Source organism: Indicator indicator, chromosome 10 (genome assembly GCF_027791375.1).
Source record: "Indicator indicator isolate 239-I01 chromosome 10, UM_Iind_1.1, whole genome shotgun sequence".
In the NCBI taxonomy this organism is placed as follows: domain Eukaryota; kingdom Metazoa; phylum Chordata; class Aves; order Piciformes; family Indicatoridae; genus Indicator; species Indicator indicator.
In genome coordinates this window covers 18,865,518-18,890,508 of record NC_072019.1, presented here as the reverse complement: position 1 = coordinate 18,890,508, position 24,991 = coordinate 18,865,518, and the positions used below count along the sequence as shown (strand labels likewise).

At 43.1% G+C, this 24,991-nt stretch overlaps 1 protein-coding gene across 1 annotated transcript; it reads left to right on the top strand.

The window, feature by feature from the left end:
- The first annotated feature begins 206 nt into the window (after window positions 1–206).
- KLHL20 (kelch like family member 20) lies at window positions 207–24,259 on the top strand. The gene is made up of 11 exons (XM_054384075.1): window positions 207–239; window positions 8,245–8,818; window positions 13,032–13,190; window positions 14,551–14,645; window positions 15,944–16,059; window positions 16,415–16,598; window positions 17,736–17,879; window positions 18,096–18,229; window positions 18,838–19,046; window positions 22,067–22,173; window positions 24,175–24,259. The coding sequence occupies exons 1-11, from the start codon at window positions 217–219 to the stop codon at window positions 24,257–24,259; spliced, it is 1,830 nt and encodes a 609-aa protein (XP_054240050.1). The 5' UTR covers window positions 207–216.
- Window positions 24,260–24,991: the final 732 nt, after the last annotated feature.

Sequence of the window (24,991 nt, the reverse complement as noted above, 5' to 3'; positions counted from 1 at the left end):
TGCAATCCAGATGTCGTTAATCTAGGCTGTGAATTTTATAGCTGGATTAGAGCCTGAAGGCATATTAATATGTAGACGTGGTCAGTTCTGTTGTCCTAGAGCTGGTCTGAAGAGAGGTTCTCTTGCTTCAGAGTATCACAGGGTGTTCTTTCTTTTTTTGTTTTCCCTTCTGGATCAGGTCTTGAATCACAGGGTGAAGGTTTCTCTTCACGGTGCATGGACGGAAAGCCAATGCGCAGGTAAGATATGGAAAAGAGTTGTCCTTCTCTTATACAAATATGATAAGTCATGGTTTCATAAATGCCTAGACCATAAAACGCTGGTTTTGCTTTTCTTTAAAGGCCTGGCTAGGAGAATTAGAATATAAAGCATCAATCTTTACTCATTACTTAAATGTATTTAGTTTTCAGTATTTGCAAGATCAGGTGTTTTTGTGTGAGTATGCTGTTAGGAAGACTACAGAAGACAAGTTAAAATTCTCCATCTGCTCTCCCTACTTCCCCCGTTTAATAGCATATTTAAAATCCAATATTTAATTACTTAGGTATTCAAATTGTGTAAAATAAATTGCCAGGAATAAATTTAAACTTCATTTCGAAGGGGCATTATTTTTCCCTTAACTAAAGGAGTTTAGTCCCATGGATGCAATGAGGTCTTGGGTGAAAAGGAGATTTCTTTTTCTAATTATGGATGCCAGCTGCTTCAGCTCTAATGAGCTGACGATGCAGCTGAAGTTTAATTCAGGGGAGTTCTTGCTGTGGTTCTGTCAGAAACATCTCTTATACAGAGGAAAAAATTGTCACAATAATTCAGCACATTGACAGGTTGGCAGACAGGGTTATCTGCAAGTTCTAGTTGCTTTTCACTATCTGATGGTAATCCCATGGCAAAACTTAGCAGCAAATATATTTCTGTAGGTGATACTGGCTGTGTGGAAACAGTTTCCTGAAGTTCAGTGCCCCCAAATGAAGTATAGAGAACTCCTGTGAACTCAGACTTAGTCTGTCTTCTTTCTTTAGGATGTTGAAAGTAGGAAAACTTTTATTTTGAATGATTTTGTAAACACTCATGTAAGAAAAGACAAGGAATTTCAACCATAAGTCATGTAGAGTATTTCTAGCTAAAACATTTGCAGCTACCATTAGCCTGGGTTCTGTTTGTGGAAGGAGGTAAGAAATAAATAGTTACTTAAACCCCTGAGGAGTGACACTATGTTGTTTAATTAAATGAACCCCTCAAGCACAACACAAAAAGGCTATGCTGCAGCTTCAATTCAGCTAATGAGTAAACCTTGGAGCACGATATGGGCATCACTGGGGCTATGTATTGTTCAGTATTTTTATCAAGATAAGAAATGCGGTTTAGACAATGAGGAGCTGGATCTGAATTTTAGTGGGTTGTTTTTACTCCAAGATGGATTAAGTAGCAGAGGAGCTCTCTTCCATTTAAGTATTCTACAACAGAGACTGTTTAAATCTTAACCAATGCAAGCCCACAGCTTTTCAGGTTCTTATGTTGTACCCCATTTTGATAAATGGTTTTACAGAATGATGTGAAATTGGTGACTAGCTTGGCATCCCTTCTTGTTTTCTATTTTTTTGTGTTCCTAATGGAAAACTTGAGGCTGTAAATTTATGTCTGGTACTCTCTGCATATTGCATTAAGGCAGAGAATGAAAGTGCTGAAGTTCTTTTGTCTTTTGTGGGTTTGTGGCCTTTGCCTAGCTGTCATTGAAGTTCCGTTTGCCACTCAGACTGGTGGGCAACAGCACGGGACTGAAGAAGTAGAGATTTTTTTTTTTATTGTGGTGCTGGTCCTGGCACTTGAATTTTTTTTTTTTTTTATTTTTATTTGGACAATAGGTGCAGAGCAGACCTTTCAGAACCTCCCTCCCTCTCTGGCAAGCCAGGATAGAGCATGGATAACATATCTGACATAATTTCATGGCTTTACTTCTGGACTAACCATTCAACTGATGTCTGTGTCTGGATATATTGCCCTGCTGCAGTCTAGCCTGATGAGCATGGCTCTGTTGTGAGCTGTGGACTTCAGTTCTTGAATATGGTTGCATATTTTAAGGGATTCTGTGTGGATTGTTAAACATTCCTACTGCATGCCTTAGCAGAGAATGTTAAGAGGTTCCTGATTGGATTTCAGGCTCACAGATCTTCCTATGAAGTCCAGCTAAGCAGATGGCAGAGCACTCCCTTTTATCCTTTTCCTCAGGGCTCTGCAGCCATTTAGCACCACACACAAGAGTCCTGCTAGGTATTGTGAGAAGAGGGGAGAGAGACTTGGTCTGTATTGAATCAGTAAACGTGGTGAGTTGGTATCAAATGTGTGCAGCATTCAGGGGGTGGGAAGTACAGTTTGAACAGAAAAAGCATTGCAGCTATTCCAGTCAAGTTTATAGTAGAGAAAAGGCATTGATGTTCAAACAGGATTTAACTTGCATTAGAAATGCAGTGATAGTTGGGGGCAGCCTGTTCTTTCTCACTGTCATGGAGCAGTAAGAGAACATTGTTTTGTTGAAGGTAAAAGCAAGGCAGAGGGGACCTCTCCAGGGAAGGGCATAGTACCTGAGCAAGGAGAGCAGACCAATCTAATGATCAGGGTCAGTCAGGAGTCTGGTACTCATTAGGCAAGTGTGTAGTGATGAAGAAGGGCTGCAGTCAAGCCAGGAAGCCAGCTCAGAAGGTCAGTATCAGTGGGATACAAAGTCAGGTGCAGAAGTGCCTTTAACATAGCTCAGGCCAGGCACGAGGGCTAGAGCAACTCCCAGGCAAAGTAGGGAGGCCCTCCCACTCTTTCTCACCCACCTGTTTTTCCTGGCAGCCTAATCCCAGGTTACAGCAGTGTCATATCAGAGCTCGTTCAAGCACAGGCAGACAAACCCCACTGAGGAGGAGATACTGCGGATTCTGCCTGGGGCACTTGCATGCACGCAGGAAGTTAACCAATTGCTTGGACACAGCTCTTGCCCAAAACAAACTGCGAAAGGTTTAGGAAGGTTTGGAATACTCCAGTAATGACCTCATCTTATAGAGCATGGATATCCTCATTCTTGATGAAACAGTTTTCTGGGCTTGGTTGGTCAGTGAAAGTCAAACTGAACAATGTGAGTAGTGATGCAGATTCTTCTTCTTTTGAGTTACATAAAACAATATTGCAGTCAGATTTGTCTGCTTGTTTGAGTAGCTTGACCACAATGAGAACATGTAACTAAGCCTTACTGGCCAGGTAAGGAAAGGAATCAGTGACATTTTTACTAATCATCAGACTTCAACTGATTTTTAGAGCACTGTTTGCTACAATAAAGCATTTCCATTCACTTAGTTGGCAGTGTTGTGGTGTCACTTCTGTTGCCAAAGGTGCCAAGATATTTGTTCCAAAAGTTTTGTAATGAAGTATTAGAAATACTTTTTGTGTTAAATTCAAAGAAAGGCATTGTCAGAAATCTCTGCCTCTTTGGTTTGATGTTTGCATTTGCTACGGAAATCTGTGAGATGCATGTGTCATTTTGGATTTCAGTCAGTGTTTTAATCTCAGTCTTGTTCTGTTTCATAGTCCTTAGGTCAGTCTATTGTTTTCTGTTGAAGGGGTGTTAAAGCTTGCATGTAATCTCACGCTAAAATATATATTATCTTAAAAAAGGCAAGCCACTCTGACTTGAAAGTTACAGAGCCTCTATGACAGTGTTAGATTTTGAATTTCAGAAGAAGCTGCTATAAACTCTAAAGATGGGTGTCTCATAGATGCCTGTGTTAATGAATGAAGTTTTGGGAACTGGCATAGCTGAATAAAATGGAGGCAGAGCAGCCTATTTATTTAGCTGACTGTTGATGTTGCAGACTGCCTGCCTGTGTTCCTGTTTGTACTTTTCAGCAGTGTGCTACAAAAACTGATCCTTTGTCAGCCCTTTCTTAATCCCGTTGTATTTGCTGATTTCCCCAGCCCGGCATTTTGATGGAAGCTAATCCCAGAATATCTGCATAGCTGAGTGTGAATCTTTTATCCTTGCATACACATTTCATCTCTGATCCTCAGCCCTTCTTAATCACCCTGAGTATTCAGAAGCAGCTCTTAGCTTTGTGAGTGGAGACTGGGGGGAGGTAGCTAGCCTGCCATATGAGAATCAAGTGCTGCCTTCTGTCTTTCACACCTCTAAGCTACTGACTCATCATTTTGTTCTCTATGCATATATATGCATAATGCACACACAGTGCAGTTAAACTATTCTCCTTGTGGAGACACACGCCATCAGACAGTGTCCTTTTTATTTGCTGTTCTGTGTCACAGTATAGCAGCAACCCACAGTGCATCAAACATCTGGTTTGATCCACTATGGAAATTCCTGAGCCCACTGATAACAACCTTCTGTGTTACCCAAAGATAAGTTATGGATGAATCAAGAGTGCTAATTTGATTATCACTCTTTTTTTCCCATTCTTTCAGTTCTCCGTAATCATTAACCAGCACTTTCTCTGCAGGAGGGAGACAGTGCAATGCAGGCACTCACATGTGTGCTGACGGGGACAAGGCAGGAATGCCTCCAGTTTGTACTAACCAGGCTCCTTTTAAAGACATGTTCAACAGAGTCTTGTTTGGCCAAAAATTCCTGTTCTGTCCTGGCTGGGAAGAACTAGAACTACTGCCTAAATCTAATCATGTGGCATAAAATGGTCCATTCTATTGGTCTGTGTCAGCAAAGCCTCTTGGCTGGTGCAATTGACAAGGTACCCTGTATTCCTTAATCTAGTATTTTTGTACTTGGAATCTGTGCCAGTCTAAAAGCTCTTTGAGATCTGCTTTAGGTCTGTTTTTAATGTGGGTTCTCTTTGAGGAAAGCCTACAGGCGTAAGACGGGGGTTCTGCTTTCCAAAAGAAGGCTCTGTCCTGGACAGAGGACATCTCTTGTGAGCTGTAGTTACGTAAAATGGGGTTTTTATTTAGAGTACTTGTTCTGTGCTTTAAAGGCTTTGACTGACAGCCCAGTCAAGACAAACTGTCCAAAATTATTACGGTAGCATGTGTCTTAATAGGGTTTTTATTTTTCCTTTTTTTTCTCCTGAGGTTGGTTTGACATAGCTTGAAATCCCTAATGCATAATAAAATCCATTTGGCTTGCTCAGAAAGAGCTAGACTTTACAGGGGGATTTTTGTCACCACCTTTCCCCGTCTCTCAGTGGAGGGATTAAATTACCTACCCTCTGGCCGTAGTTGCTAAGGACTATGGAAGTAAGCCAATTAGATAAATTAATCTTCAGCCAAGGTTTTTGGGGGTTTTGGTAGGGGTACCATTAAACCTGGCTTGTGTATGCTGCTGTGAGGAGAGCTTAGCTGCATTGTTCAGGAGGAACTTGGCAGAGCTTTGAAAATGGTTGTTCAAACCCCACAGGGTGAATTTGGGTTGTGGGGGACAGGGGTGGAGGAGAGCGAGAGGCAGTGTGACAGCAGAAGGATTTGTCAGAGGTGTCAGAAAAGGAGAATGGTGATGGATGTAAGAAAAATGGAGTAGGGTTAAAAAATGGAAAAAAAGAAGGCATTGAAGGTGCAGAGGCTGAACAGGAGTAACTAGCAAAACCCAGAGGGGAGACTCAGCTGGATCTGTGTAACTAAGATAAGAAGAGGTAATGGTTTGAAACATCTGAATATGATGATCAAGGAGAGGGTGTGGAAGGAATGGGAAAACAGGCTAAGATACAAGTGAACGATTCTGACTGCTGCAAGGAGACCGATTTCCCTGTGGTTAGAAAGTGCATTTGACATAATAATGAGAGGAAAAGATGGGAGTTGTTTGGTTTGTTTGAGTCTTTCCTTCAAATGTGCTGCAAAATACTTTGAGCAGTGGTGAAGCAAAGTTAGATTTATTTTTAACTCCTAATGTGAACAAAATGAGGTAGTGGCAGGTCACAAATATCAGTGTACCAGGGAAGCTGGTAATGGAGTTTTATCAATGAAGTAGACAAGGAGATTGAGTGTAAGAGGGAGTGTTGATCTTGAGGGTAGGGAGGCTTTACAGAGGGACCTGAGTAGATCAAATTAACAGGTTGAGGCCAGCTGTATGAGATTGAACAAGGCCAAGTGCCAGGTTCTGCACTTGGATCACAACAACCCCATGAACACTTCAGGCTTGGGGAAGAGTGGCTGGAAAGCTGCCGAGAAGAGAAAGACCTGAGGGTGTTGATCAACAACTGTCTGAAGATGAGCCAACAGTGTGCCCAGCTGGCCAAGAAGGCAAACAGCATCCTGGCCTGTATCAGCAACAGTGTGACCAACACCACGAGGGCAATGATTGTGCCCCGGTACTCAGCACTGGTGAGTTTGCACCTTGAATACTGGTTTCAGTTTTGGGCCCCTCACTACAAGAAAGACATTGAGGTGCTGGAGTGGGCCCAGAGAAGGGCAACGAAGCTGGTGAAGGGTCTACAGAACAAAGTCTAGTGAGGAGTGGCTGAGGGAACTGGAGTTGTTCAGTCTGGAGGAAAAGAAGCTGAGGAGAGACCTTCTGGCTCTCTACAATGCACTGAAAGGAGCTTGTAGTGAGGTGGGAGCTGGTCTCTTCTCGTCCTAGGAGGTGTTTAAAAGCTGCAGAGATGTGGTGCTGATGGACATGGTTTAGCAGCAGATTTGGTAGAGTTAGCAAATGGTTGGACTCGATGATCTTAATTTTTTTTTTCTAACCAAAATGATTCTGTGATTTTATGTGTTGAGTCTTTCAGTACATCTCCAGTACCCAGTGCAGTCCCTGGGTAATTTGTAACCATTGGTGCACTCATATTTTGCTCAGTGTACTTTCATTGCTCCAAGTGATGGTTTTCCTTTGAATTGGGAAGAGGCAATAGTTTCCTATATTTTCTTTATTTTTGTGGTAGTTGATAGGTCACTGGTGCTGATGTATGTTTTCTAATTGTGCACATGAGATGTGGCAGAAATCCATGTATGCTGGTGGCATGCAGAGTGATGCCTCAGTTTTGCGTGCTCTCATCTGCTTGTTTAGTCTCATTGAAAAAGGAGTTGAGATCAATTCTTGTTTAGCACTGATTCCAGTCATAATGTGATAGTGAAACTTGGGGTGTAGGCAGATGTGTCTGAAGTGAGGTATGAGATCTTGGTTCATCCCTGCAGGAAGGCTTGGGGGAATTTTGTGTTCCTGCTCTCTCAGTTAGTAGCATACATGGGGTGAAGTGTTATCTGTTGGCATTGTCTAGCTGCTGTGCAGAAGCACATTGCACATAAGCTGTGACAGAGCTGGCATCTGCTCAGGGATGTGGGGGATCAAGGAAAGGTACCTGAACTTTGTAAAGAAGGACAGCAGATAGCTAGAACATTGCATGTGGAGCTGGGAAGTTAGTATGTTTTTCTTACTCTGTGCCAGAAACTTGGCTTATATATTCTCAGGTCGTTCCTCATCTTTAAATGTATAATCTTAATTTTATTTTCTTCCTTTTTTAGTAGTCTGATAGTCATGGATACTTGGATTGTTCTGACTTGTTCCTGATTTGCTCTGATAACCCCACCTGTCCCCTGCAGTTCTTAGTCTGCCATTCTTGGAAAAGATTAACCTTCTGAAACATGTCAGGGGAGGTAGATTGAGTCAGAAGCCTCCATAATTAAAATAACAGAGGAGGTGTTACTGAAATGTGTATTTTGTGAACCTGAAGGATACTCATGGTATGCTGCAGGCTATTTGAAGACTCTGGGCTCTGTGTGACAGTTTAATGTGTTCAGATATCACAGTGATGAATGACCCTATCAGAAATGTAGTTGAAAGAACAGAGAAGTTTGGTTAAATCATGCAGCTGGAATTCTGTGCAGTGTAAATCCATGTCTAGCTCCATCAAAGAAAACTCAAGTGACAATGGGCCGGTCAGCACAACTTCTCTGCTTTTGAGTCAGTCTCTGTGAAATGGGGATAATGCTTCTTGACCACACAAGGCTATTATGAAGTTCAGTTAATAAACGTATGTGCAGTTGGGTATTAGAGTGGTGTGTCACAGAAAGCGTATAAAAATAGGTATAAATACAAGCTTACTGCACGTTAACATTTGTTTACTTCTGAGTACACTGGTTTGAGACAGACTGCTCTTGCACGTGATCCTGTGCTGGTTTCCACCTTCCCGCACGGAGCTGCGGGCACTGCTGGTTTTACACTCGTAATTGTCCCGAGCCCCAGAGCTCTGGCAGACAGCTGCTGGTAGATAAGTTGATGATGGTCCTATCTTATGGCTTCCTCCGCTGCAGGTGTACCAGTACTCGACCAGGAGAGACCGGAATGGATGTGACCAGCCGCTGCACACTGGGAGATCCTAACAAGCTGCCCGAAGGGGTGCCGCAGCCTGCTCGCATGCCCTACGTCTCTGACAAGCACCCTCGACAAACTTTGGAGGTCATCAATCTGCTGCGGAAGCACCGGGAGTTGTGCGATGTGGTGCTGGTAGTGGGTGCGAAGAAGATCTATGCCCACAGGGTGATTCTGTCGGCCTGCAGCCCTTACTTCCGAGCCATGTTCACAGGGGAGCTGGCAGAGTCTCGGCAGACAGAAGTAGTGATCAGAGACATTGACGAAAGGGCCATGGAACTGCTGATTGACTTTGCCTACACCTCTCAGATCACTGTGGAAGAGGGAAATGTCCAGACCTTGTTGCCAGCTGCTTGTCTTCTCCAGCTGGCTGAGATCCAGGAGGCCTGCTGTGAGTTCCTTAAGCGACAGTTGGACCCTTCCAATTGCCTGGGAATCCGAGCTTTTGCTGACACTCACTCGTGCCGTGAACTGCTGAGGATTGCTGACAAGTTCACACAGCATAACTTCCAGGAGGTGAGAAGCTAATATGCCAGAGTCATGGTGTAAATGTGCTTTGAGCAGTGAACATTTTGAGCTTCTCTCCAAATCCTGCCTTTGTATCTGAAGTGTGCCTAATAGTGATGGGTGCTGGCTGTTAGGTGGGGAGGGAAGAGATACTTGTAGGACCGTGTTGTATTGTTGGTTTGTGTTACTATGTTCCATGGCATGGTTGTGTGGTGAGTGCTACCTGGAAGCCAGGCTGCAGGTGTGGTTGGAACTTGGCATTGAATCTGACCTGGCTGCACAGTGGTGTGACATTCCACTTCCCTTTCAGAAATGTGGTAGATTCTACATGATTGGAGGGGAGGCAGGTGTTAAAATAAGGACAGTACATCAGTAGAACCAAAAACATTGATGTTGAGTTTAAGGATTGGAAGAATGAGTGTTTGGAGGAGCAAAAAGCTGCTTCAGTGGAATCTTCAACTCCCTTGCTGTAGCAGTACTAGGATTTGCATCTATTATTCAGCAGCAGTTGTTTGAAAATAATTCAAATGTATAATTTTGTAGATGACCTTTATAAACTCAAGTCTTTCTTCCTTTTTTGTGAGTTCTGCCTAGATGATTTTTTGGGGAGAAAAACATTGCTGGCAACTAGTTCAGGGAAGAATCAGCATAATTAAGGATTCTGTGAGCAACAGTCTGAGAAGAATAGGTCTTAACTGTTAACACCCAGGTGCAGAAAAGAGGCCAGTGCTTAAGGGACATCTTTTCCTGAGCCCTTGTGGGGAAAGGCAAGAACTTGTCTTTTGCAAGCAGCTGCTCTTTAGGAGTGCTTTTGGTGTGAAAGTCTGTGCCCTTCCTAGAGAGATAACTCTTCCTCTTCCAGAAACACTATTCCATCCCATGGAACAAGCAGTCCTGCTGTGGAGCATTCTCCTCTTTCCACCCCTCTCCCAGGTAGAGCCTTTCCAGGAAGTAAATCCAGAATTGGCTCCTGATGCTAATTTAGTTTCCCCAGAGGAGCAGCAGTATTTTTAAGTGCTGTGATTGATTGCAGTGTGCTGACATTTTTTGTCCCTGCAGGGAACAGTTAGGAATTGTATTAATTTTAGTCAGGTAGTATTCAAGAAAAATAAGAGCAGAAGCAAACACATTTCAGCTTGACTGTTGGACGCATTAAAGACAATGTTTGGCATCTTAAATGTAGACACATAGCATCAGTTTATTCTAAAAGTTGCAATTAAATACATCTTTCCTAGCCATAAAGACTAGAAAATAGAATTTGCTGTTTGAGAGCTTGTGTTTTGATGTCTTCTAAGAAGCCTTATATTTTAGCTGGCCATTTCATGTGCTCTTTGTTTGCTCTGCATTTCTTCTGCATGTTTTTGGGGAGGAGCAGTATGGTAACCAGATGGTCGTTTATTTTCAATGCTTGGTCATTTTAATGGCTAGATCTGTGCTCTTTTTTGTTATTACATGAGTAGGACATGCTTGCAAACCTCTAAATAATTTTTAACAGCATAATAATTTTATTTTTAAATAGTTTAGCATTAATACATGCAGCTGGCTGTTAAGAACTGCTTGCTATGGATTTCTTTGCAGTCTCTTGAAGACAGCTTCCCATTTTCCTCATTGCTGTTAAAGCACACAAAGGCAAAAGTTTTGTACTTGAGAAAGCCTTCTTCTATTTAAAGATGATGCAAAATATAATTGACTTAACTGAATGATGGCCTCTGGAAAGCAATTGCTTAGATTAGAACATTATTTCTTTGGCCTGTTTAGGTTTTGTTGTCCCTTTCAGTGCCTCAGGAGTTTTGCAGCTCTTGATCCTTAATGATCACTGCTTTTGCTTCCACTGTTTCTCTGCAGACAGTCTAGTGATGCTGCTTGTCAGGATTGTACTCTGTTCTGTCATTATTTTCCATCTGGAAAGTGGATTGGTAATCCCTGATGGAAGTCAGTGCCTTGGCTATTTTCATCATGCTCTACTGTGGAGGCTGTGAGGTGATAAAAAATGTGCATTCCTCTGCGTTGTCCTTCCAAGCTGGCAAAATGAAATGAAATGTGAATTTTCCTGAATGGCAATGTAAAATATAAAGCATTAGGCACCAAGCCAACCCATGCAGTCACTTTGAATGCAGTTTGAACTGTTACATGTCCTCTGCTATGCTAACCTCTAGTTCTATTAATTTTTATGTGTATTGCTGCATTACATCATTAACTTGGTAAAATGTTTTTCCAAGTTTTCCATTCCCCTCAATTTAATTTGTTGCCTAAAACCCCTGGTGAATCTTGTGCATGTAATGTGAAATGGTTCTATTAACAACTCTGCTGTACAAGAACAGCCTTCCTCTTTCTTTGTGTTCTGACATCTGTATGAAGGAAAAAAATATACTTAAGGATGAGCAGCTTACCCTTTGTATGGATGAAAATTGCTCTCAATATTGTATACACGGACGCTCTGCCTGTTTGTAAAAGCAATAGTGCACATGAGATGTGTGGAGGAATGAAGCTCATCCAATTCTTGTTTAGTATGTCAGTCAAATAGATCATTAATATTAGTCAGGTAATTATTAGTGTCTTGATAGTGAAGTCAAAATAAGCCAAAGCATTTAAAATAATTATTTGTTTTACTATGTAAGCTAAGAAGTTGCATAGTAGTAATAACTTGGTTTGCAGAAATGCTTCTAGTACTTTGAGTTTTGTGAGTCCATGGATGCAGCCAGGTTTTCCCAGGGTAGAAGGGAAGGTCTGGATGACCACCATCCTTAAGGTATAAATTCCCAGAGCCTCTCTTTTCAGAGTTCAAGGCTGCATTTACAAACTGTCAGGTAAAGTTTAGCCATAAGCTAGTCTCTGTAGAAGGGAGGGAGACTATGGAAAAATGCTGATAAAGATCTTTAGTGACCAACCCAGTTCTTGCTAAAAGGCTGAAGTGTGCGAGCTAACCTTATTGTAGCTCTCTCTGCCTCTGAAAGCCCACAGGATCGAACAACAAAGTCTGGTAACTGATCTCATTCTGTTGTATTTTTTTTTCTAACAATATTTTCTGTTATCAGTAACTTGGCAATTTTTGCATGTTCATTTAATACTCTTAAGTAATTGCTTTAGGTAATTAAAAGGACTGCACAGCTAACCGCTGTAGAGGTGATCCTATCAGACTACCTTTTTCTTTATGCTGCAAATCATAAACAGTCATGGGATTTTAATATGGTCACAAATTAGAAGGGCAAGCCAATATTCAGTTATTTTCTGTCACCGAACCTCCCAAATTTCAGGCAACCAATCTGCTCGTAGGGAAGCCAAGCTGGCAGTTTTCAATCAAACCATTTCTGCAGTTCTCTTTGGTTCTTGGCGTCTTTCCCATCTACCTGGTATCTGTGCAGAAGGCATGGTTGTGTGTCAGCTCTGTAACCTCTGAAGGCGGTCACAGGCTGCTTCACATGTATTCTGTAGTGTGAGCGGTCCTCCTGTGGCAGCTAAAGCCTCCTGAGAAACTCGGTCACTATCTTGGGTACTAAAGGAATTAATGTGTTTGCAGATTGTCAGTGGCTTGAATTTCACAAGAGATCTGTCTTTGAGGGCCTTGGAGACTTCTGATTCCCTCTTAAGTGCATCTGCACTTGTGTGTACTCTCTATATATTTAGAGTGAGCAAAAGCGGCAGGATCAAATGAGGCCATCTCCCTCTCCTGAAGTATTTTCTGTTCTGCCATAGATTGGCATTAGGAAGACTTTCGATGTTCTTTACAACACCTCTGGTAACTTATTTCTAAGACTTCTTTTTGTGCTCTGTTTTGGATTTCTTGCAAATTTCTCTATTCTGATACCACTTTTCAGTCAGGTATTTATCACCCATGCAACATTTTTGTTTATGGTCTGTATATTCGGCATGGCAAACAGACTGATTTTTAAAGGGCTTCGTTTTTCCCTTAAGACCTGATCAGGGTGTTCTGTGGTTTAATCCTTTAAAAGTGTCCTACAAAAAAAAAATTGTGTAAAATTACCTTTTGCTTGCACCTCCATCTAAAAGTGTTTCAGTTGTGTTGTTAGGGACTGCATTCTGCTCTGTGCAGCAACCCCTTCATGTGTTGATGTCAAAACTGATGGGTATTTGGCACTTAACTGGATCAGACTCTTAATTCAAGTGGACTGTATCCCCTTCTGAGTTGTGCTGGAGTGCTGACTGGCTCTGGTGCTTTGGCAGCTGTCCTTACTTTCTGTTTTTTTCCTTTCCATTTAACCAGGTAATGGAGAGTGAGGAGTTCATGCTGCTTCCTGCCAATCAGCTCATAGACATTATATCCAGTGACGAGTTAAATGTTCGCAGCGAAGAGCAGGTGTTCAATGCAGTTATGGCCTGGGTGAAATATAGCATTCAGGAGAGAAGACCTCAGCTGCCACAGGTAATCTTGAGCCACAGTAACATTTGAGATAGCTTTATCCAGGGGAAAAGTAATGAGGGCTGATAGAGTGGTGCCACAGCAGTGGCACTGTTCTGAGTGCATGCAAAGCCACAGTAATTCTCTCTGACTTCTGCCTGTGTTAGGTGTCTTGCACTTTTCCCTTCACCTAGGCTGGAAGGTGCCCTGTTTAGAGCCTTCAATAGAGACTTTGTTGAATTGTTTTCAGGTAGGACTTGCCAAACTAGATCACTCCAGCAGCCTGTCCTGACAAACCTGCCTGCATTGCTTAGAGTGCTGTATAAAAACCATGGTGGATAAAAAAAAGCGTATCTTCATTTGCAGCATATCTTTAAGCTCTGCTGTTTGATTTATGCCTCAGCCCTCATGATCTTAGACTAGAGCTTGTCAGAATGGTTTTGTTGAAATGTGATGCTTCATCTAAGCCAAGCCATTTCACGGAGAAGTACCCATTCTGACAGAGCTGTCAGCCGGAAAGCCTCTGAAGTCTTTGGCTTTCTGATCAAAAGAAGTGAGAGTCTGCCTGCCTTGGTGTTTCTGCTTTGGAAACAGACATTAAGTGCAACTTTATTTAGCAGGAGGCTTTTGAACATTGTTTTAAATAGACAAACCAAACCAGAAAAACCTGATGTTTTCAAGGTGGCTTTTAATGCTTTTATAACTGCGTGTCTTTTTAGGTCCCTCTGCCTATATGTGCTTGTGCCTCTCAATTCTAAACTATTGTGAAAGACGTATTATTTCTTATTGTTCATTTACCACTTTTTGAAGACAGCTAAATGGTTGATAAAACTTCCAGGTAAAGTAGTATTTCAGGCAGGTGTATTGACAATTTTGTAAAGGTTTTAAACTGTGACTTTGTTTTCAGCTTTTAATAGATTCAGTGGATTGTCCTGTTCCAAAACCTGGTGTTCTGCAGGATCTCTAAATTGCTGTATTGAAAAAGCATCGGCAGTGTAAGATGACCTGCCTTCAACTAAAATGCCAGGGTTTGGATGTAGAAATTCTTCACAGTGAGGGTGGTGAAACACTGCAACAGATTGCCCAGGGAAGTCATGGGTGCCCCCTCCCTGGAGGTGTTCAAGGCCATATTGGATGACGTCTTGAGCAACCTGGTCCAGTGCAAGGTGTCCCTGCCCATGGCATGGGGGTTGGAACTAGATGATATTTAAGGTCTCTTCCAACCTGAACCATTCTATGAATTTATGACATGACTGTGCATGTTTGCCAGAGGAATTACGAACTTGGTGTCAAAATTTGTTAGCAGCTGTTGTTTTCTATTTGACTTTTTCATTCTCGGTGGGTTATGTGTGGTTTGCCGTGTGTGTTCTGTTCTGTGTTTCAGGTCCTGCAGCATGTCCGTCTACCACTGCTTAGTCCCAAGTTTCTTGTGGGAACGGTGGGCTCTGATCCACTTATCAAGAGCGATGAGGAATGCCGGTAAATCCCCTCCCTGATTTACAGAATTGGATTGGGTAGTATTTGCATCTGCTCTCTGAAACCCCGCTGATCTGTCAGTGGCAAACTGGTGGTACTTCTTCTTTTGCAACTGGGAGGAGAACAGATGCAAGAAAGTGTTTTTTGATTTGCATATTACTCAGTGCTGTGCCCCACAAGGGGGTTTGTTCTTTCAAGTTCTTGGTGAGACAGCAAACCTTGAGTTGAACAATTTGACTGTTGGTAAAATCCCCTTCAGTGTATTATCTCACCTGGTTTTGTTTCTCTAGTCATGGCTTTTCATTACAGCTTACCTCTTACATGGCATTCATGACCTCATTAGGGCTTAAAGTAGTTTTTCTGTGCAAAAAGGCTGCACTTTGATAATTGACTTGGACTCTGGGAATAGTCTGCTATTTCACAGATTCATAGGTTGCATTGGGTTGGAAGGGACCCTCAAAGGTCTTCTTGTCCAAACCACCTGCAGTGAGCAGGGACAGTACCAACTAGATCAGGCTGCCTGGGGTCACATCAACTACCATAATGGTAGTGCAGGAAAACTGTAATTTCCTTCTCTTGCGGTATGAGTCTCACCTTCCTGCTTCTCAGAGTTCTGTATCATCTATAAAGCCCAACATTTTTCTTGTGCTTTGTGTAAAAAAATTAAGGGGCTAGGCTAAATTGTTGTCTTCCTGAATGAGATTCACACTGGGGGAATTCCACGTTTGTAGAGGTCAGGAGATCTTTATTCTTTTTTTTGTTTTATTCAGGGGTTTGGAATGTTAGGATTAGTCCAGGTGGCAAGTCATGAATGGATGGACAGTGTGATCTGGCCAGAGCTGATGGAGAATATACTCATCAGAAGGGTACTATCTCCATCTATTGGTCATGTGTGTTATGTATTTGTGTGCTTTTCAACTCCTGCTTAGGTCCTAGGTAAAACAACTGACTAAGTTGTAGCTTGGGGCAGACTGTGTTTTTCTTCCCTGCATGGTAAGCCTGACAAAACTCTTGTCATAGTTTTTAATCAGTCTTTAGAGCAAGCAATGTCTGTTAGTAACTCTGACCAAATATTGATCCTGGTCTACTGTTGTCACTGTGTAAATGAATTGTAAATAATGGATACGTTTTTAGGTGACAGTCTTAAGTTTTTAACTAGAGCTATTCATGCACTTAATGATTTGTGAATACCTAAAGTGCATGACTAGTGCTGGCTGCTTTTGCCATCAGTTCTGATTTTTCCCCTTCTGAGACTGGTGTCAGGTGAACTGTGGGAATTAATATTTTCCTGTCTTGCACAGGGATTTAGTGGATGAAGCTAAAAACTATCTGCTGTTGCCCCAAGAGCGGCCATTGATGCAAGGACCAAGAACCAGACCACGCAAACCCATCCGCTGTGGAGAAGTGCTCTTTGCAGGTATGTAGAGCTCCTGCTGGCTCAGGTCAGGAGGCTCAAGTCTGGGTTTTCTGGTGGTAGTGTTCCTGAAAGGCCAGGCTTCACAGCATAGTAATATTTAGAGGTTTGAATTAACTTACACTTTCTTACTTGTGTGATTTCTTCAGTGCTGTGAACTCCATAGCACTTCTGAACTTAATCTTCTTGCAAATCACGTTCTGACTTTTAATTATAATCCTCAGAGTGAGTCACTTAGAGATGGAGTTACGAGGTTAAGGCTGACCAAGTCTGAAGGGATTATTTGTGCCAGGCTCACATGCAGGAGGTGAGCTGAGTGTGTTGCTGTGATGTTATTTCTTGTGTTTGGTTCCTGCAGTGGGGGGCTGGTGTAGTGGAGATGCCATTTCCAGCGTCGAGCGCTATGACCCTCAAACCAATGAGTGGCGGATGGTGGCTTCCATGAGCAAAAGGCGCTGTGGTGTTGGAGTCAGTGTTCTGGATGATCTCCTTTATGCTGTGGGAGGCCATGATGGTTCCTCTTATCTTAACAGTGTAGAAAGGTAGGTTTCCATTAAGGCTGATGTGCAGAATGTTGACTCTGAATGTTTAAATCTGGGTGGAGCCTCTTATAAATGAGTTCATTTGGCTAGTTGTGTTCTTGTTACGGCAAAAACCTGACTTGATGTTACATGTTACTTATATTTTCTCCCTCCCTTGCATACCCCCCAGCATTGTGTTGGTTTACTGCTGAACTAGGACTTCATGCATAAAAGCTTTTGTTATGTTATACTCAGCTTAATGAGACAAGACGTAGCCTTTGGTATAAGGAAGGGGTCAGGGTCTAACTGATGTGAGGAGTGATGATCCTGGTTAACCTTCTTTGCAATTGCTGGTTTGTTTTTGGCATTGTAGAGGAAGGTGAGGTTACAGTCAGCATTTCTTACATGTTGAGGGAGAGATCCTGGAATGTTATTGTGGAGTGGTAACTGGAAAATTAAGGAACCTTGCCGCTTATGCAGAAGGAAAATAGGTCAGTTATAGACCTGTAAAAGACTTCAGTCAAACAAGCTTTACCAAGCTGCATATGGCAATCCTCATGCCTAAAAGCCACATGACTCAGGCAGTCCAAGCACTAAATTTTGGCCCTGTAACAAATCCAATGAGCTATATAACTATATCCTCCTTCTTCAAGCCTCCCCTCCCACATATCTCCTTGCATGCTCCCAGCTTCCCAAAACATGACCCTGGCCTATCATCTCCTGTATCCTGCACGTCTCTGCTACGCACTGTATTTCCTTGTCTCTGGATTCCCAAGTCTATCTAGTTCCTTCATCTTTTGTCTTGAACTGCAGGTTCCAGTGCTGGCTGAGTTCACACACAGCAGAGTAGCTCTGGCTGCTGCTCTTTGCATAGATGTAAGCTGCCACATACCAGCCAGTCCCTGGTAACCTGCCCTTTTATGAACCTGAACCTTTGATCATCAGTTTGAATCACTTCAAGCTGCAGTTTGAACATCCCTGGACTAATGTGTATTAGATGAGTTGTATCACTTCAGGGGTTTTATCCAACTTACAAATAGCTGCGTTGCAGCTTAAGCTCAAGATAAGCAAGTTTTGCTGCCTAAGTAGTTCCCAAGTGTGTGAGAGTCTGAAGCCTACCTAGACAAGCAATTTGTCCTCTTTGCTGTGTTTTTCTAGGTATGATCCAAAGACCAATCAGTGGAGCAGTGATGTGGCCCCCACCAGCACCTGCAGGACCAGTGTTGGAGTAGCAGTTCTTGGAGGCTACCTCTATGCTGTGGGTGGTCAGGATGGTGTCTCTTGTCTCAACATTGTGGAAAGGTACTTTTTAATTAAAAATAAATAAATTAAAAAATGTGGGGCACAGGGAGAAAAGGTTCTCTTAGAAGCTGCAGCTGATGCAGATGAGGTGGAGAGGAGGTAAGTGTTGCACAAACCTTAAGGGGATTTTTGTTTGGAGAGAATAAGGTCAGTCTTCCTGCCCATTTGCAAAGGTGTTGACACTTGAGTAAGCTTTGACCTTTACTTTTTTGCCAGGTATGATCCCAAAGAAAACAAATGGACTCGAGTGGCTTCCATGAGCACCAGGCGGCTGGGAGTTGCAGTGGCTGTGCTAGGAGGCTTCCTCTATGCTGTGGGTGGCTCTGATGGGACGTCTCCTCTCAACACCGGTATGCCTTCTGCTGTCCCTTAATGGCAGTCAGCACTTGTCATGGTCCTGTTTGGTCTTAGTGTCCTGAGATGACTGTTGAACATCTTAGTAATCAGTTTGTGATGTTTTTTTCTTGTTTAAATATGATTTTTGCCATACAGTAACTCACTTTCCAGGCTTGTGAGCCCCTCTTACCTGGTTGTGTTATTTCTTTCTCGATGCTGCATTTGGCCATGTCCTGAATCCAGTACTTTGATCATTTGCATAATGGTTGCAAGCACTTTTTTTTTCCTGCAGTAGCCCTTATCTGCTGTAGGAAGGAAGGCACCAAAGGTAAAACTACTGTAAGATGGTAATGCAGATCAGTTTGTAGCATTACCAGCTCCCTCTTGAGTGAAGATGCTGAGTGTGATTGATTGTGTAGGGCCGGAGGCGGGAGAGGTAATAGCGAGTGTTCTAGAGAAGAAAATCTTCAGAGTGAGAGGTAACAAACTGATTCCTCACGTTTTTTGTGTGGAAATTGTAGAACCTTTAAGGGTTGAGCAGTGCTTTGGATGCAGGTTCAAAAGTGCTCACCTCCACTGCCTGCCCACCCTGTTGTCCAAAGATGTGTCCTTTCCTCTGCAGTTGAACGCTACAACCCCCAGGAGAACCGCTGGCACACGATTGCACCCATGGGGACAAGGAGGAAGCACCTGGGCTGTGCTGTGTACCAAGACATGATTTATGCTGTGGGAGGCAGAGATGATACAACAGAGCTCAGCAGTGCCGAGAGATACAACCCTCGAACCAACCAGTGGTCTCCTGTTGTGGCCATGACATCCCGCCGGAGTGGAGTGAGTTTGGCTTGGCTTGCTACTCTATGCCATACATAACCACGTGGAGAGAGCAGAGGGTAGACTGTCATCTTGTGAGGTTTTTCTCTTGTTTCCTCTGTACTTTTGCTGCGTCTGTGAGGGGCAAGGTTTGCAAAACGTCGAAGCTGCTCGGCAAGGCTAGAGAATGAAGTGGTGGTCATGCCATGCCACAGACCAGCTGTTTGACATGCCTGAGGATGGAGAAAAGAATCATTTGAGGGTCTTTAGTAGTTTTGGTCCCTTTTATGGAGTCGACTGTTTGGGCTTGAAACAGGAGAGGTTTAGGTTTTCACTTGATGTATTTAGTAAGAGATGCAACTAGAGAACACCATCAAAATTAGTACCTGAGTCTCTTTGGATGAATTAGTAGGGGAACCCACCTACTTTCCCAGAAGAAAGAGCAAACTGGACAAGTATTAGCTTTTAGATACAAACTTCCAGCAAAGTTTTTGCATTGCCTTGATGTGTGTGGGAACAAGGTTTCTAGGCTTTCACTTAGTGTGTTGCTTCTCTTCACCCTATCCAGTGAGTATGGGGAGCAACAGCATGTTCTCGTCAACTGCTTGTCTTCCTGTTTTCTGTAGGCATGAACAAAAGATTGACATAGTGTTTTAAGCAGTCATCCTGCCTGGGCAGATGCAAATGCTATGAATATTTATCACTAGATTATATAGTAAATGGAGGATTAATTGTGTCTGTATTCTGGTATTTCAGTGGCTGGTGAGGCAGATATGAGTCATAATTTGAGCAATTGCTGGTTTTGGAGGCAGGGAGTATGTATTTATTTCTGTCCTCAAAGTATACAGTATGCTGTCTAACACTGTCCTTTTTAGTTACTGAGCAGGCACTGACTTGTCATGAGCTGCTTCTAGTTTTGTTTTCTGTAGAAACTGGTAAAAAGGTGTTTCTGTATATGCAGCTCTCCTGAGTTTCCTGACTTCCTCAAAGTCAAAACAGGACAATTTTACATTGTGTCCTTGTTATCTTTTCTCTGGTAATGAAGCAAAATGTTTTCACTGAAGGCATTTTTTCCTAAACCATAGAACTGTTGGAGATTTCAGTGATTTTTGTACTTTGGCAGAAAGGCAAAATAGGCTAGAGGCCAGAGGTCCTTACAGAGACAGTCCAAGCTTCAGCCTGAGAGGAGCAGGCCAGAGGCTTACATAAGGTTCTTTTAGTTGAAGCAAGTGTTCCAGGCTGTAGGCTGGTAGATATTCTGGTGCATGCCTGTCACAGTTGAAGATTTCAATCCAGGATGTAATAAGTTTTGGCTGATAAAGGCTTACATTCTTATATATCTGTTATCATTCAAGCAGTTCTGGCTCTTGTAGCTGGTAATAAGGGCAACCTGCTGCTTTTTCTTTAATAGATTCTCTATTTTGAGAAATATTAAACTTTTCATGTCTTGTCAGGCTATTCTATTTGTCCTTTTTCCCCTCAAAAAACTTACTGCAGACTGCCTTTCACCAAACATGGTTATTAAATAATTTTATTATTGTTTTCATTTCAAGAAAAAAAAACAAACAACCAAACAACAACAAAAAAAAACTTATCCAAAATATCAAGAATCAAGAAGGTTGGAAGAGACCTCAAGGATCATCGAGTCCAACCTGTCACCCTACACCTCATGACTATCTAAACCATGGCACCAAGTGCCACGTCCAATCCCCTCTTGAACACCTCCAGGGATGGTGACTCCACCACCTCCCTGGGCAGCACATTCCAATGGCCAACCACTCTCTCTGTGAAGAACTTTCTCCTCACCTCCAGCCTAAACCTCCCCTGGCACAGCTTGAGACTGTGTCCTCTTGTTCTGGTGCTGGTTGCCTGGGAGAAGAGACCAACCCCCTCCTGGCTACAACCTCCCTTCAGGTAGTTGTAGACAGCAATGAGGTCTCCCCTGAGCCTCCTCTTCTCCAGGCTAAACAGTCCCAGCTCCCTCAGCCTCTCCTCATAGGGCTTGTGCTCAAGGCCTCTCACCAGCCTCGTTGCCCTTCTCTGGACATGCTCCAGCAATTCAACATCTTTCCTAAACTGAGGGCCCCAGAACTGGACACAGTACTCAAGGTGTGGCCTAACCAGTGCTGTGTACAGGGGTACAATGACCTCCCTGCTCCTGCTGGCCACACTATGCCTGATGCAGGCCAGGATGCCATTGGTTCTCTTGGCCACCTGGGCACACTGCTGGCTCATGTTCAGGTGGCTGTCAATCAGTACCCCCCAGGTCCCTTTCAGCCTGGCTGCTCTCCAGCCACTCTGACCCCAGCCTGTAGCACTGCATGGGGTTGTTGTGGCCGAAGTGGAGCACCCGGCACTTGGACTTGTTGAATGCCATCCTGTTGGACTCTGCCCATCTGTCCAGCCTGTCAAGGTCCCTCTGCAGAGCCCTTCTACCTTCTAACAGATCAACACCTGCTCCCAGCTTGGTGTCATCTGCAAATGTACTGATGATGGACTCAATCCCCTCATCCAGATCATCAATAAAGATATTGAACAGGATGGGGCCCAGCACTGATCCCTGGGGGACACCACTAGTGACAGGCTGCCAGCTGGATGTGGCACCATTCACCACCACTCTCTGGGCTCGGCCCTCCAGCCAGTTCCTAACCCAGCACAGAGTGCTGCTGTCCAAGCCACAGGCTGACAGCTTGGCCAGGAGTTTGCTGTGGGGGACAGTGTCAAAGGCCTTGCTGAAGTCCAGGTAGACTACATCCACAGCCTTTCCCACGTCCACCAGGCTGTCACCTGATCATAGAAGGAGATCAGGTTGGTGAGGCAGGACCTGCCCTTCCTAAATCCATGTTGGCTGGGCCTGATTCCTTGGCTGTCCTTCAGGTATGCAGTGATTGCCCCCAAGACAATCTGCTCCATGATTTTCCCTGGCACATTTCAATGAAAATACATTTTATTAAAACTGTTGATTAGTATTTTAATGTTAACCCTTCTTTTCAGGACATCCTCCAGCTAAATAGCTCCTACCTGTGGTGGTTGTTTTGCAGGTTGGCCTCGCTGTGGTGAATGGACAGCTGATGGCAGTGGGGGGTTTTGATGGCACAACGTACTTGAAAACCATTGAGGTGTTTGATCCAGATGCTAACACGTGGAGGTAACTCTGAAGTTTGTGAAGCAATCCAGTGGTGTGCTTCCACTTAAAGGAGCTATCCCAGCCAAATTTGAAATGTGAGGTGCATTATAGGTGTTGTGTCCTGTATAATGCTGGCTTGTTGGCTTGCAGGAAGGTGTAAGAGAATTGCATTTTGAAAAATATCCCTGTGTGCCATTTTGTTGTGGCACCCCCATATCTGTGAGTATGGGAGAGTAGTAGGCTTGATTTCTGCTTGAAATTACAGCCACTGGCTCCCTTTTCAAGTACAATGGGGGTGAGTTTTCCATGTTTTTTTCTGAGTATCCCAACAGATTTGAGCAACACTGAATGCATAAAGTCCGATAGCATCTCGTGCAGGTAGGAAAATGGTGCATAGGCAGGTTACTGAGATCCAAAGAAAGGATTTAGCAGGCTTGTTGAGTAGCAAGCAAAAGGTCATACCAAAACCTAGTTGGATTTTTCAAGTACTGCTTTTGAACATAGCAAGAGTGGAACACAGTGAGATCTACCCCTGAATCTCTTCTACTTCCCAATAAAACCACTCTTGCCCTCAGCAGAAGGAGCTCACAGTCATGATGTAGAATTTGGCCTGTCCTTTTTTTTTTTTTTTTTTTTTTTAGTGCTTTCAAGTTGAGGCCCTGATTTCCAGATCCTTTTGGAGGAGCTGAAACAGACCTCTTTGACCATATGATGTTCTTCCCCTTTAAATCTGCAAGACAGCAATTAGAAGAATTTCCTCTGATTTACAAGCTGAGAGAAATAATTTGAAACTGCTGATCAAAACCATGTGCTGAGCAGAGGGGCTGCTTCTCTTAATTTCTTTTCTAGTCATAAGTACACTTGAAAGCAATGGCCTGTATATTTATTCCCAAATCTAATTAGTATTACATTTTAACCTCCTATCTGTATTCTTACTGCTTTAGTAATCTCACAAGGGTGGGGAAAAGAGAGAATTTAGTGTCCTTATTCCTTTTAGCCTAGAAACATTAGGAGACTAATTCTTTCCTGATGAGATAAGCTTTTATAAGCAGCAGTGGAGGAATTTCCTATTGTTTGTTGAGATGTGGACATCTCTCAGCCTTTTGTACTGCTGAGAAACCCAGCTGAGCAGAGAGTAACCTCTACTTCATATTCTTTAGCTGCACAGTGTCAGCTACTCCCAGTGACAGTCATAAGATGTCTGGAGTTAGGGGTTACTGCCTGGGCTAGCTTTCACAGGCATTCAGGAGGTTGTTCAAGGTATGAGAATGTGGGATTTTTCTCCCACTGCATTCAATACAGGTGATCAGTTTCTGTGGTCATCTTTTTCTTTTGTTTGCTGAATTTCTTGCTCTGTGAAGGATTTTTTTTTTTTTTTTGTGTAGCCTGATTGAGAAATGCTTCCAACACAATTTGGGTTTGACAAAATTGCATTGGTAGGAGTTGTTTGAAGAACTTGGCTCTTCTGTTTCTGCCATCAGACTTCAGTGGCACAGAGAGGAATATGCAGCTGAAGTGAGTAGGATGCTGGAGTCTACAGGGATCAGATTTCCATATGAAATGCAGGCACTGTTTCAGTAACATTGTGGAGAAGCAGATGGTGCTTGGGATGTGCTATGTCTTGGTTGGATCAGCTGAATTTAGGGTATTAGAAATATAAAAGAAATTAGTTGAATTGTAATTAGCAAACCTATTCTTGCTCCCATGTTATCCTAAAGGTAGCCCAGAGTTGACTAGAGCCTGCAGAGTTCTTTCCTGTCTTCATTACCAGACAGGGAGAAAATGAGTGATTACTCCAGTCACAGAAAACTGTGGTGTCAAAATGAGAAGCAGTTTTTGAGAGAGAAGGACATGAACAGTTACAGCTGTTAAGATGCCTGCCACTCAACTTCTTGTCATGGCCTGCTTTAACCTGGGGTTAACAACAGTGTAATTGTGCTGGCAAGGGCTGGTTTCATCTTTGCCGTGATAACTCCATGAAGAATCTGAAGCAGCACGCCCACTGAAACTCTGTCTTTGCAGGTTGTATGGTGGGATGAACTATCGGCGGCTGGGAGGAGGAGTAGGTGTTATCAAAATGACACACTGTGAATCCCATATATGGTAAGCATCAACAGAGGGAGAGATCCCTTGGTTCTCCTTCCTAGAAAAAAAACTGAAGAGACTTGTTGACACCGGACCTCTTTGCAGCTCTGGTATGCACGGTCTAGATCCAATGTAACTCTTTGCTGGTGACTCTTTCTATAGAACTATAAAAATGACTTCTGTGAGAGTGTGCCCAATGGGAGACTGCGTTGTCATACTCCAGGGAACTGCTGGACAAAAGTAGAAGTGTTGCTTATGTCCATGGTTTTTTTTCTAAATAGCCTACATTTTTGAATAAACCAAACAGTAAAAGTTGCTGTAGTGCAAACAGCACAGACATAGAGCCTGCGTGCTACCCTGGGGGTCTGGCAAGGAGGGAGAGGTGTTCCTGCCTCCCCTCCTGCTGTGTGGCAGCTGTGTGATGGGTGACAAAGGAAAGTGATACAGCAAACATTGCTTTTTGCCTTATTTACAGAGAGCTTCAACAAAGTACTTGACCTGTAAGGTGCCACCTTTGCACAGAAGCTTTTCTGTGCACAGAGCATATTTATTTTTTTCATTTAATTTGTATGTGTTTTCTTTGTATTGCTCACAGTGATAATTCCAGCATTTTATATACATGTGTGCATATATATATGTATTTTATATATATATATATTTGTATATGTGTGTGTGCAACTTGAGTTTTGACCAGCTGGTGGTTAGGGCAGGGCTGTGTCCTGTCAGCTATTGTGGTTCCAACATTTGTGGTATG

Bases quoted from the DNA above. Each gene is read 5' to 3' on its own strand.
- KLHL20 (XM_054384075.1), top strand. From the start codon at position 217: ATGGACGGAAAGCCAATGCGCAG. The intron at 16,060-16,414 runs GTATGTAGAGCT...TGGTTCCTGCAG, and splicing joins TGGAGAAGTGCTCTTTGCAG to TGGGGGGCTGGTGTAGTGGA. The intron at 19,047-22,066 runs GTGAGTTTGGCT...GTTGTTTTGCAG, and splicing joins TGACATCCCGCCGGAGTGGA to GTTGGCCTCGCTGTGGTGAA.